Source organism: Hyperolius riggenbachi, chromosome 6, assembly GCF_040937935.1.
Source record: "Hyperolius riggenbachi isolate aHypRig1 chromosome 6, aHypRig1.pri, whole genome shotgun sequence".
In the NCBI taxonomy this organism is placed as follows: Eukaryota; Metazoa; Chordata; class Amphibia; order Anura; family Hyperoliidae; genus Hyperolius; species Hyperolius riggenbachi.
In genome coordinates, this window is record NC_090651.1 from 257600743 (window position 1) to 257614504 (window position 13762).

Consider the following 13762-nt stretch of genomic DNA (forward strand, 5'->3'; position numbering starts at 1 on the left):
TCAGTTTTTCAGCATGGGCAGCTCCCTTCCCCCTCAGACAAGCTGAAATTGAGAGCAGAGACCTGTCTGGGAGGGATAAATAAAGCTCACAAACAGAGCCTGCAGGGGGCCTGGAGGGGGCGTGCATAACTTCTCCCTATCACAGCAGAGGCAGTGCATTCCTCTCTGGGTCAACAAAGCTTGACAAAGAAAAGAAGATTAGATATATTACAGAGACCGTGCAACTAGAAAAGGCTGCAGTAATCCAGACCACATTAGAACAGGTGTAAGAACTTAAGGGGCCCATACACTGGTCGATTTCAGCCAATATTCGATTAAACGATTCTATAGAATCGATCAATCAGAAATTGATTCTTTCAAATCTATAAATCGATCGATTTGTGGCCAATTTCGATGGATTTGATCTGACAGGATGGAAGATCTAGGTCGATCTGCTGCTGGCAGCAGATCGATGGCCTATAAAGTTGCATTGGATCTAATGGTCCAATAATGCATTTAGATAGATTGCCAATAGATTTCATTCTGAAATCTACTTGAAATCTGTTCCTAGTGTGTGGCACACATCAGATAGATTCCTATCAGATTCGACTTGACAGGCATCTGACCGAAATCTATCTGATGGTCAGATCTGCTGAAAACCTATAAGTGTATGGCCACCTTTATGGGATAGAAGAAATAAGGCTGAAAATGTTGTTACAGAGTCTCTTTAAGGATAAGAATGTGTCATGAACAGAAGTAGAGGGTAACTTTTTTACTTTTTGTTTTAGACGAGAGTGTTGCAATAATAATATGTTCCATGTTGTGCAGCAGATATTTTTAGCAGTATTCTCACTTCATTTCAGTGTAGCAGCATACTTGGTAAAGTCAGTACAGATTCCTCCTAGCAACAGTATTTTTGGAAGCACTACTGTCACTGGCAACGATTGCTGCCTGATAGTTTTCATCGTTAGCTATCACTCGCTTACTGAAATTGATTTGTACCAACATAGACCTATAATATAGTTGGGTCCAGCAGCGTCTCTGTAGGGAGTTACCAATGAGCGAGATTTGTAGCGTCTGTAAATTTGTACAACATGTGGTGTAGCAGTCCATGCAATTTAACTTAAAGGACCACTATCGCCAAAAATCATATCATTTAAAATACATGAAAACACATACAAATAAGAAACATGTTTCTTCCGGAGTAAAATGAGTTATAAATTACTTTTCTCCTTTGTTGCTGTAACTTACAGGGGGTAGTAGAAATGTAACGGAACCAACAGTTTTGGACTAGCCCATCTCCTCCTGGGTGATTCACAGGGTTTTCTTTATTTTCGAAAGCACTTAGTGCATGGCAGTTGCTCAATCCAACTGCCAAAACAGTGTACAGCGAGCAGGGAGGATGGCCAGCATCTTTGTTTATATCCTTTATAAAGAATAAAGGCCATTCTGAGGATCCCCCATGAAGAAATGGACTAGTCCAAAACCTGTCCATTCCATCAAATTTCTACCTACTGTAAGTGACAGCAACATACGAAAAATGTAATTTATGGCTAATTTTACTCTGGAAGAAACTTGCTTCTTATTTGTATGTGTTTACATTGTCTATATGTATTTCAAATTTTACAATATTTAGCAAAAATAGTCCTTTAAATCAAAATGTTTTGACTCAGCCTTGACTGGATTCCTAAATCTTTCACAAGCTTCAGCGGTAAAATCTCCTCTTTGGGCCACATGTACCAACACAAGTGAAAAAAAAATGGAACAAATATGGTGCTGCTGTTCAGAGTAACGAATGAAGTTTGATCTCTAATGTAAAGGCGCGTACACACGCCAGATTCCCGCCAACAACGGGTCGTCAGACACGACCCGTCATTTGAATAAATCAGGCGTGTGTACGTGCCTTAACACTGTTGTGGGTCCATGCATATGAATCCGCTGCTACATCTTGAAAAGAAGCAAATGAACCACAGATGAGGTTTCTTAACCTAAACATCTTTTCTACTGCTTTGCCAGCCATATGAAAAAAATCCTTCAGGTCATTCAAACATGCCTGCTAACTTTAACATGCTCACTAATTACCCCCTTCCTTCTCATGATTGATGCTGTCTTTTTCCACAAAGACAGCATGAGTCATCAGTGGGAATAAGAAAAATTGCACTGCACCATTTCATGTACAAAATACCCTGTAGCAGAGTGCTTTGCCAGGGTAATTTTGCTAGCTCCGCCCCCCCTCCCTTGCTCAGTGACGTGCTTCCTGCTGGACAGGAAGTACTTCCCTGAATTTTAAACAATTGGGACATGTTTGCTGCACTGCTACCACAACAGTCTAGACTCTAGCTCATTGACTCCACTCGTACCACACAGCAACGCACTGCAGAGTTTGGTGGCCTGACCGTTGTTTGAAGCACTTTGTCACAGAGACTCATGGACACTGCAACGTGGGAGCCATGGGGGAGAGTACCGTGATGTGACGTGACACAATAGTGTGAATAGGGTGTAAGCGTGATCACTATTGGATAATTCAATTCTCCCAGCAGGCATCCTTCACTAAAATACCAGATTTAGATAAATAAACGTGTTTATGTATAAACTGTGATTCCTAACATAATGTCATGAAAGAATAAATCTACGGTATGCCATTAGGCGTAAACTTATGAGTCTGATTTAGCTCTGCTGAAGTATGTTTTCTTTTGTGCCTGTCTAACCTTTCTTATTTCCCTGTAACTGCCTAATTTGTCTCTCTTGTTGCCCAGCAAGTAAAGGTTTCGTATTAAGTTGCCTCCCATGGGAAGCTGCCCTATCTGGTAATGTGCTATGCTATGTGCCCTCTTCAGCAACCAAACCAAGCTGGACTATGTCAAATACTAACCTTTCATAGCTCAGCCCCGTGCCATGCTACTAACCACACCTGGTACTGCCCATAAAACCACTCATACTGGTAGAAGGGAGTAGGGACAAGCATTCAGGAGGTGTCTTTTATTGTAGAATCATAGCTCTGTCAACCAAATCATACTGTCAATGTTTTTCTCTTTGCAGAAACAAAAACGTTTGAAGGTGTCCTCATCATTGAGGAGCTGGAGGGTCAGGAGGTCTTTTATACCCCTGAGATGTCAGACTACAAGTCAGAACTGTTTGGTGAGACAGCAAGAAGCATTGAGAATGCGGTGAGTGATCATTAGTTGAACACGCAGTGCAGCACAGAACATGTAGCTGACTACAGGTGGGAACAGTAGCAAAAGATACCAAATAGGGAGGGGATGGAGTAGATGAAATCAGAACTGCTTCTTCACCTTGCCCATGCCATTTACCGTATATGAGCATAGAATTGTCTTTTTTTTTTCTATTGCAGACAGAGAAGCAGCACAGTGCTTCAGTCACACCAGAAATTGGATGCTGGTTTGCTTATGCTCTTTGAGATTAAAGTTGGGAGGGATGAAAACAAAATATTTGTCAACATTGTATGGGAATGGAGCAATGGGAAGTTGCCCTTGGGGGATTAGGTTTGGGGGGGCAGTTTAAATTGAGCAGTGCTTGAGGCAAACATCACAGTTCTCTATATTTGTAGTACAGGCACACTTCCTGTACTCATGCTCTCCGTTGAGAGACTGAAAACACCAAACAAAAATCTAAGAAAGCAGATTGCAGGCAAGTATTATCACTGATTATACATGGACATGCATTCAAATGATTAAGCCCAATTTTGATCTTGATATCAAAATTGGGCTTAATCATTTGAATGCATGTACATTTATAATGGGTGATAATACTTGCATGCAATCTGCTTTCTTAGATTTTTGTTTGGTGTTTTCATTCTCTTAACGGAGAGCATGAGTACAGGAAGTGTGCCCCCTGCATTTTCTTCCTCACTGGAAGTGAGAAAACAGGTCCTACTTCCAGTTGTTATATTTGCAATAATGATGATAATAATGATATGAAAATGAATTAAAAAAGGCGACTGGTTGTGATAGACAACAATCAGCAGTAATGTTCCTCACATGAGGTCATGGGCTGCAGTTTCATCTCACTCACAGCAAGAGCTGTCATAGGTTATCGTAGACCACTGCTCACTGCTCCAGTAACCACTACCAGTTAACTAGAGATGGGAGCAGTTCACTGTATGAGGAAGCAGTGAGTAAAATTTTTGAGGGAAGGGGGGGGTGGGGTTACATACCAACATACAGCAGTATATGAATATAGGAAGTGTTTCTGATGCTGAAACCAGGATAATTAATGTAAAATGGGGGATCCTGAATAATGTATTAAATTCTACTATAAGTGCCTCTTTAACCACCTCACTTCCAAGGTTATTTCCCCTTGAACACCATAGCAATACCGCTCCTTCCATTCATTCGTGTATAACTTTATTACTACTTATCACAATGAAACAATCTATATCTTGTTTTTTTCACCACCAATTAGGCTTTCTTTTTTGCTAAGTGTATTATTGTGTATTATTTCTCAGTTTTCAACCAATATAGTTTTAAATTAATGCATGCTACCGTAATTAAAACCCACACATTTTATTTGCCCATTTGTCCCGGTTATTGCAACATCTAACATTTTTCCCTAGTACAATGTATGGCGCCAATATTTTATTTGGAAATAAAGGTGCATTTTTTTCAGTTTTGTGTCCGTTACTATCTACGAGCCCATAGTTTAAAAATCAGTTCAATCCCTAAAGTAACTATTTATGTATTTTTTTAATTGTATATTTTATTGTTATTTTTTTACAAACATTTTTTGGGGGTAACTATTGTGGAGTGTGGGAGGTAAGGGGTTAATTTCAAATGTAAAAAATGTCTTTTAACCATTTCAGCCCGCGGGGATTTTTCACCTTATGCATCCGAGCAATTTTCACCTCCCATTCATTTGCCAATTAACTTTATCACTAATTATATCACAATGAATTGATCTATATCTTGTTTTTTCCGCCACCAATTAGGCTTTCTTTGGGTGGTACATTTTGCTAAGAATTATTTTTTTCTAAATGCATTTTCACAGGAATATTAAGAAAAAATGGAAAAAAATCATTATTTCTCAGTTTTCGGCCATTATAGCTTTAAAATAATACATGCTACCATAATTAAAACCTATGTATTTTATTTGCCCATTTGTCCCGGTTATTACACCATTTAAATTATGTCCCTATCACAAAGTATGGCGCCAACATTTTATTTGGAAATAAAAGAGCATTTTTCAGTTTTGCGTCTATCACTATTTACAAGCTTATAATTTAAAAATGTTCATAATATACCCACTTCACATCCATATTAAAAAAGGTCAGACCCTTAGGTAATTATTTATGTTTGGGGGTTTTTTTATTGTAATTTTTTTTTTTATTATGAAAAATTTTATTTGGGCAATTTTTTTGTGTGGGATGTAAACAGTTAATTTTAAATGTATTAATGTCTATTTCATTGAAAAAAGTATGTAGATCAGGGATGGTCGTAGTCAGCCAACTTTGCTACGCTGGAACTACGCGTAGTTTTACGCAATTACGCTTCGCCAAACTACGGCTTCGAAATCAAATATTCGCTTCGTATGCATTTCATAGAATACGCGTTAAAATACGCAATTACGCGTAGTGCAAAGCGTAGTGTATGCGGATGCTTATGCCTGTATGCAGAAAATTTTACGCATTAATTCCTCTTTAGATGCTTATCCCGGGAACTCTTCTATGCGTACATTCCCCTTTCCAATGCGTAAATTTGTAAGCATACAATCGTACGCGGAGAAATAGACGCGAGTAATGCATATGTAGTTCACTACGCAATACACATGTTAACTACGCATAGTAAGCGTAAGCTACGCGTAGCGGTACTTCGCTACGCGTAAATTCGTAAGCGTAGTTCTGCAACTTCACCTACGAACTACGATGCGTAGATGCAAACTACGATGCGTAAATTCGCACTGGCGTAGTTTCTGCTCATCCGTGATGTAGATGTAGTTTTACTACAAAATGGCCACAATCAAAAACATTTTTTTTAATACTGGAAGCGAACGCTCTCGCTTCCAGAAAGGGTATAGAGGATGGGAAACTTTTTTTTTCATTCAAAAGACGGTGGTTTCTGAAAAGAAGCCATCGGTCTCTCTAGCGGGGACTTAGATCGATGAATGGGAACCATGTTCCCATTCATTGATCTCTGGGCTAACGGGGGGCAACATGTGCACGCGCGGGAACGCGCAACAGCGCTATAGCAGCCGCCTGGACGTGACAATCAAGTCCAGGTGGCATAAATGGTTAATAAAAAAAATGTTTGTACATGTACTTTTACTATTTGGCCACAAGCTGTCCTCGCGCATAACATCCCTATGCGTAGTATTACTATGCAAACAGGAAGTAATGCGTGGACATGTAAGTATCGCTTTTATGAATGACGGCGCCGTCTTATACACGGCCGCTGTCATTCACATGGGGATTTAGATCAATGAATGGAAACTGTGAGCAGGAGCGCGGCAGCAAGGGAGGAGTATTTACATCCCTGCAAGATAAAGCAAGGATGTAGATATCCATGCCGGGGGAGGTGAAGTGGTTAAAGGGACCCCAGCAACTATATACAAAAATATATAAAATTAACCTCCCCATAAAGGAGGTTCGTAAGAGAGTGGCTTTTGCTGGGGATAACCAGCATTACTTACATATAAGGGCCTGCTAACTAGCTCCCCGTCCATGTGGGATCCTCAAACTTCCCCCAGGGAGAACAGCAGGAGCTGCAGATTAAAGCTTCTGGCAGTGTTGCGCTGTCCATGTCGGGAGAGTCCTTTTGGAGCTGTACTCACATTGCAAAACTACGTCTCCCAGCATGCACTGCAATGGTCCTAGGCACGCAACAGTACCTGTGGTTCTCCCTGGGGAAAATGGCTGATCCCATACGGACGGGGAGGGCTAAAGAACAGCCCCCACAGGTAAGCCACTCTATTACGAACCTCACTTGTGGGGAGGTTCCTTTTATATATTTTTCTAAAGAGGTGTTGCTGGCCTTTAAAGGACCACTGACGCGAAAATCTTAAAATTTTAAATACAGGTATATGTAAACATATACAGATAAGCATGTTTCTTCCACAGTAAAATCAGCCATAAATTACTTTTCTTCTATGTTGCTGTCATTTACAGTAAGTAGTAAAAATCTGACAGAAACTACAGGTTTTGGACTAGTCTTTCTCCTCATGAGGGGGTTCTCAGGGTTTTCTTTATTTTCAAAAGTACTTAGTGAATGTGAGTTGCTCTGTCCAACTGCCAAAAAGTGTATGGTGAGCAGGGAGGCTGGCCAGCATCTTCGTATAAATCTTTTTCAGGGAGTGTATTTATAAAGAAAAAAGGCCATGCTGAGAATCCCCTATGGAGAGATGGACTAGCCCAAAACCTGTCAGTAATGTCAGATTTCTACTACTTACTGGAAGTGACAGCGTCATAGGAGAAAAGTAATTTATTGTTTATTTTACTCTGCAAGAAACATACTTGTTTGTGTTTACATAGATTTTAAATTTTAAGACTTTCGCGACGGTGGTTCTTTAAGGATGAATTTACAACACTACCTGCAATAGGAGTTCCATAGTGAAAAATATTTACTGATGAGGAAATGTCATGCTCCCTATTTCAGCACTAACAGTGATCAGTGAATATATTAGACAGACTCATTCACTTTACTTTAACCAGTCTCTACAAGACAGGAGCAGTAGAGAAACTGCAGTAAATCCAGGTGAAATCCCAGAATAGCGTCTGACCTGGAGAGGATTGCTTTTTTTCTGTGGAACTTGCATTTTTCTTTAATCGCAGCCCTAGTTTTCTGACACGGTACCTGAGCTTTTCCAGCTAACAGTCACCACCAACAAGGAAAGGCAGATACAATTCTTGCATGTTGTACCTTAAACAGAGCATAAGAAGGTTACATTTCTTTTCATTTGAACCTGCACTTTGATGTGCTCACATCGGCAGACAATACGCTCCACCATGACAGTGTAGACATTAGAACGCGCCAAGTACATAACCTTCTTCTTAGGCCGTGTTTGCAGGGAAAAGGCCAACGGCAATGGTTCTAGCTTCAACCAAAATAACAGTCCGTCTCTGCACAGCCTTGTCAGATTGGAAAGGGCATAATTTAATTAACACCTTGTTAAACTGAAAAGCAGTGGCAGTCTATGGAAGTGAAAGAATTCTGCATCTGACATTTCAAACGAAAGTGTATGTGTGTTTTTCTTCTGCTCCTTGTTCTAGGATTCCATATTCAAAGCGCTCTAATAATATGTGTTAATGCGCTTACTTTGAAGATGTAACTCTGGTTATCAAACCTTAGCAAGCACAAAGAACTACTTTAAATGGGCCCATCGCCCACGCACAGTCCACGAGCATCATGTATTATGGGCTGTATAGCAGGATTATGAATAGTCAGTTTGTAATTTACAGAAAGCGATAGCATTTAAACCCAGCTATACTCAAAATTGAACAGTGCAAATGAAACCTGTTGACATGTTGATTGGTATGAATTACATGTATTGCCTTGTGAACCGAACTTTTCAGTGTAGCTGTTCTTATTGTGGATCTGCCACTAGCCATACAGGCTTTAAGCTTAGTAAACACAATGCAATTTTCCGCCAGATTGATGGTCAAATCGATTATTTACGACAGGTCAGATCTGATTGTCGATCGTTTTTCGGATCGATTTATATATAAATATGTATGCATGTAATGTATAGAAGTGATCAGAAAATCAATCAGAAAAAGGATCAGGAATCAGATTGGACCTGTCAGAAATAATAATCGATTTGAGCGTCAATCTGATGGAAAATTGCATTGTGTGTACTAAGCATAAGACCCCTAGAGCCTATTTCCAGAGGTGAAGTCTTAAAACTTGTCACACCTACTTCCTGTGAACAACAAACTCCTAACTCTATACACCTGTCTTTTCATTATGACCATATATGGCCCTGTTGGACAACTGCCGTCTCCTGTCTGGAGGTACCTTACCATACTTGCATCTATCTGAGGTGCCTGGAAGCCCAGAAGGCATAATAGAAAACTGAGCATCTAGTAAAACCCAACATTTGTGTTTATGGCTGTAAGACATTGTATTTGAAGAATTAGGAGTCGGTGGCGTTTATAACATGTAGGTCCATATGCAATTTGAGGAGATAAGAAGCTTAAAACACGCAAGCTTCTTATCTCCTCACATCGCTCAGGATTTACCGGCAAATTCAATTGCCAGTTTCACCTGAGGGATGTCCTTGCGTAAAGGAGCTAGGTATTCGCTGAGCGATGCTCCTGTGTAGTGAGTGATGTGAAGCAAGGCATTAGTGCCGGGGAGCTGTCCTTCAGCACCACGGCACTGCATCTCCAGGAGATTCGCGCGCATCCGTCACAAGAGCCAGCCTTTGCTCTTACCCTCCGTCCGTCGCCTCCTGCCGCTCGTCGCTACTGCGGGACCCGCTGGGACCTTCGGCCAAAAACATACCTCCTTCGTTCCCGTCTCTCTGCATGTCCCTCGCCGCGCCTCCGCTCATTCTTCCTCCGTCTCTGTTTATTCTCGGAGCCCGGCAAAGCATCTTTGAGTCTCCCGCTGGGGCTCCCCATTTGTCCACTAGGTGGCCCAATGAGAATCATCCTGATTGGATAGTGGATGAATGGGGAGCCCCGGCGGGAGACTCAAAGATGCTTTGCCGGGCTCCGAGAATAAACAGACGGAGGAAGGAGGAGCAACGAGATGAGAACGAAGAAGGTATGTTTTTTTGTTACATTTTAGGGCTGGTTCACATGGGCGTTTTTGTGGCGTTTACACAGCGTTTCAGACGCGGCGTTTTTTGGGATCTACCGCCGTCCCATTCAAGTGAATGGGAGCTTTTAGAGCTGGCTTTTGCAGGCTTTCATGAAAGCCTGGCGGTAGATCCCGGCGTTGCGTCTAGTCTCAAAAGCAACATGTTGCTTTCAGAGGCAGTAAACGCTAGGAAACAATAGCAGAGACCAGAACTGCTAGCCTTGGACGCTTCCCAAAAGCCTTCAAAAGCTAGCTTTTAAACGCTGGTGTTTAAATGCGGCGCCAAGCGAAAGGTCAGCAGACGCCCGTGTGAACCAGCCCTTAAATAGGTAAGGAGTCAAAACTGACTCCTTTACCTATTTAAATCCCTGGCATCTGGGGTGTCCTTAGTAAAGGAGGCTCGAAGATGCCAAAAACAGCTTGCCGACACCGGCGATAGATCTTTCGCCTGCTCAGAGCAGGTGAAAAGTTAACATCTATGTTTGGCGGGAAGCATCGCTTCCCAGGGGGTGAAAAATGCAATTGCATAGGGGGCAAGGAACTCACTGGGCGATTAGATCGCCCAAGGGAGTTCTTTACCGCTCCCGGGGGGTGTTCAATGCAATTGCATTAGGCGACCTTACTGATGCCTAATTTAAGAACTCGCCAGCACTTATTGCTGGTGAGTTTGGTAATTGCATAGGGCCCATAATGTTTTGTTTTAGCTCATATGCTGATCGAAATTATTAACCTATAATGACTAGTGAAAAATCACCTCTTATTTGGTCTAACTATAGTACAATTAGTACTGTGAATAGTTGTTTATGTAGTTGTTGTAGGTTATTCCTCTTTGCACATGATTATCACTTCTGTTCCATTCTGAAATTTCCTAACACACACCTTCAGCTAACTCAAAAGAAATAACAGCAGTGGCATTGCTACAAGTCAGGGCTCCCAGCAAAACTTTGATGAGGCCCCCCAATGTTTACAGCCTTTCCCTTGCCTACCCCTGGTGACCCTCACAGCCTGGGAGGTCATCTTGCAAGGGTCATAAAACAAGTGTGAACATCACAATCTTCACACCCATAGCAAGTGTAGCCACAAAACCACCGGATCTGGAGGATAGACCCCTTTATTGAGGGACTGAAGTAGTAGTTGGGCTATGACCCCCCCCCCCCCCCCCCGTGTCACAGCACAAATATGTGTATGGTACCCCCATTGCAGATTCATTGTCCTTCTATCCCATTGTTTACTACTTACAAAGTTACTGATCTGGAACAAGGATGCAGCTAGTTTTGAGGTAGATCCAGATTCCAGATTTGCATGAAAATGTGCACAGGATGGAATTTCTGGTGATGTGGGTTGTGACTCTAGCACAGCATGTCAACGTGGCTGAACAAATGTCAACCTGGTGATGGAATCTGAGATGGAAGGAGAGGTTCCAGAGCTTTATCTTTATGCAGAGTTCCTTCTCAGCCTATGTATTGCACAGCAGACTTGACACGCGCGTCACAGCATTGTGTGAATGTCACACACAAGATCACAGTTTAGCTTTTCCTTATTTACTACAGAATAGAGGTCGCGGCTGCATTTAATGCATTTTAAAGAACAAACGACACCCATGCTAAACTAGAAATAAAAAAACACATCTATAAGTAGATAAATACTACTTCTACTTACATACCAGATGTATTGTGCTATCCAGGTAATGAGTCCTGTGAATTTTATAAAGGAAAAGCAGGAAATCCTATTCTACGCAGTGGCCATCTTGCCAAGCTAATGCTGACATCATATCCTCCCTGACTCTTGTTTCCCCCCCTCCCTTCTCTTGCTCATTGTGTATTCATTAGCTGCCCTCCTCCCAGAGTCTTCAGACACTGAGGTGTATACTAACAACTGCACTGGGTTTTTTTTATGTACACATCCAATCACTGAGTAACCTCAGCCTTGCTTGTAAACACAAGTGATCAGAGGGTTTTTCTGATAAGCAGCTAGGCAGGGAAATAAATGGAAGAGGAGGAATATATTATAGATAAAAAGAACTCCCAGAATTCAACTCTTTGGCACTGTTTGGCACTAGGGCCAGTGCTCCTAAAGTATGTGATAACTACAAACCATAACAGCAGAAAAAGTTTTGCAAGTTTTGAATGCAGGATTAGCATCTTTATCACTTAATACACCCAGACCAGTTGCTGTTGAAATTTGATTTTTATGGTGGTGGTCTACTTTCTTCAAATCTGTTTGCTTTTTTTTTCCTGAAAGAGTAACTTCAACCAAACTTTTACTTTGGATAGGGTTTATAAGACCATTTGTCCAGCTTTTATTGCTATCTGTATACCCACGGAGTTGTTGTTTTCTCACTTACTTTTCCAGCAACATTTTCTGCACTTGAAGAAATAAAGTGGATCTTTTTAACAGAGAGAGAGAGAGAGACAGCAATACAATGCTAAGGAATACCCATACAGCTCATAGGGCCTGATTCACAAAGCTTTATTCACCGTATTTATTAACTCACAATTTATCTCTCCTTACTTAACTCATGATTTAACGCTCCTTATCTAACTTAACTCTCCTTATTTGACATAACTCATGGTTTAGCTCTCCTTATATGACATAACTCATGGTTTAGCTCTCCTTATTTGACATAACTCGTGGTTTAGCTCTCCTTATTTGACATAACTCATGGTTTAGCTCTCCTTATTTGACATAACTCATGGTTTAGCTCTCCTTATATGACATAACTCATGGTTTAGCTCTCCTTATATGACATAACTCATGGTTTACCTCTGCTTATTTGACATAACTCGTGGTTTAGCTCTCCTTACTTGACATAGCTCATTGGTTCAGCTCTCCTTATTTGACATTACTCATGGTTAAGCTCTCCTTATTTGACATAATGGTTTAGCTCTCCTTATCTATTTATCTCATGAATTATCTCTCCTTATGTGTTTATCTCATGCATTAGCACTCCTTACAGTTAAGGTGAAAAATAAGTAACCTTTGTGAATCAACCCCATAGTGACCCAGAACCACCTGGATGGTATAATGGGCTAAAAAGAGAAATAAAAGCCATCTATTAAAAAATCATCCTAAATGAGTGATGTATCCTGGGAAACCACAGTTGCCCACTTACAGTTGAATTATCACAAATACATTCTGTTTTAAGAAGGCAAAATTACATTTAGCATTGCTTTTTAATAGAGGCCTTCTTGGTCTCTTTAAGCCCTTAATACCTTTCAGGTGGTTCTGGGTCACCATGAGCTGTCTGGGTTCCTTAGTACTGATCCATCCCATAGAGCTATATCAATCCATACCATGCACTGATAAGAACCAATAAGTCAGAAACAGCCTGTGTGTATGTTGGATTGATGTGGCTCTGTTAAAAAGACACTGAAGTGTCATAAAAATCATCTTTTTATTTAAAAAATGTGTTTAACATGCTAGCCCTACCTAAAACACTGCATCCCCGCGGCTCTAATCTAACTAACTCCCCCCTCCCTCTCCCCCGCAAAATCTACGACTTTCTTGGTCGTGGATTTTGCTGCTGTAGGAGGCAGAGCTTTGAGCCGCAGCTCTGCCTCCATTCGTGTCTATCAGTGGGGGAGAGGCGGCGATCCGGGCTGATAGACGCGCTGAGTGGCAGAGCTGCAGCTCATAGCTCTACCTCTCACGGAAGCGCTGCCCGGATTGCCTCCCGGGGAGTTTGGGGGGATTTAGGTAGATTACTGCCGCAGGGATGAGGCGTTTTAGGTAGGGCTAGCATGTTAAACACATTTTTTAAATAAAAAGATGATTTTCATGAGACTTCAGAGTTTCGTTAAATGCATTAGTTACAGGCTCACTATACACCAGCAGTTCTGGATGTGCAACCTGCTTTCAAAGGCATAAAGAGATGATTTGCATATTTGGGAGTGATGCATCTTGGGAAACCACAGTTGCTCACTTACAGCTGAATTATCACAAATATCTTCTGTTTTAAGAAGGCAGAATTACGTTTAGCAATAAAATCCTAATATAAAAGTTTTACTCCCTTTTCAACACTACTAAAATAA

At 41.2% G+C, this 13762-nt stretch overlaps 1 protein-coding gene across 9 annotated transcripts in view; it reads left to right on the forward strand.

Moving 5' to 3' along the window:
* Window positions 1-13762, forward strand: part of AGRN (agrin) — an 803356-nt gene that overhangs the window by 684024 nt on the left and 105570 nt on the right. For all 9 annotated transcript variants that reach the window (XM_068240729.1, XM_068240733.1, XM_068240730.1 and 6 more), the window contains one exon: window positions 3019-3146. In XM_068240729.1, coding sequence (XP_068096830.1) covers window positions 3019-3146 — 128 coding nt within the window. The remainder of the gene's footprint in view (window positions 1-3018; window positions 3147-13762) is intronic.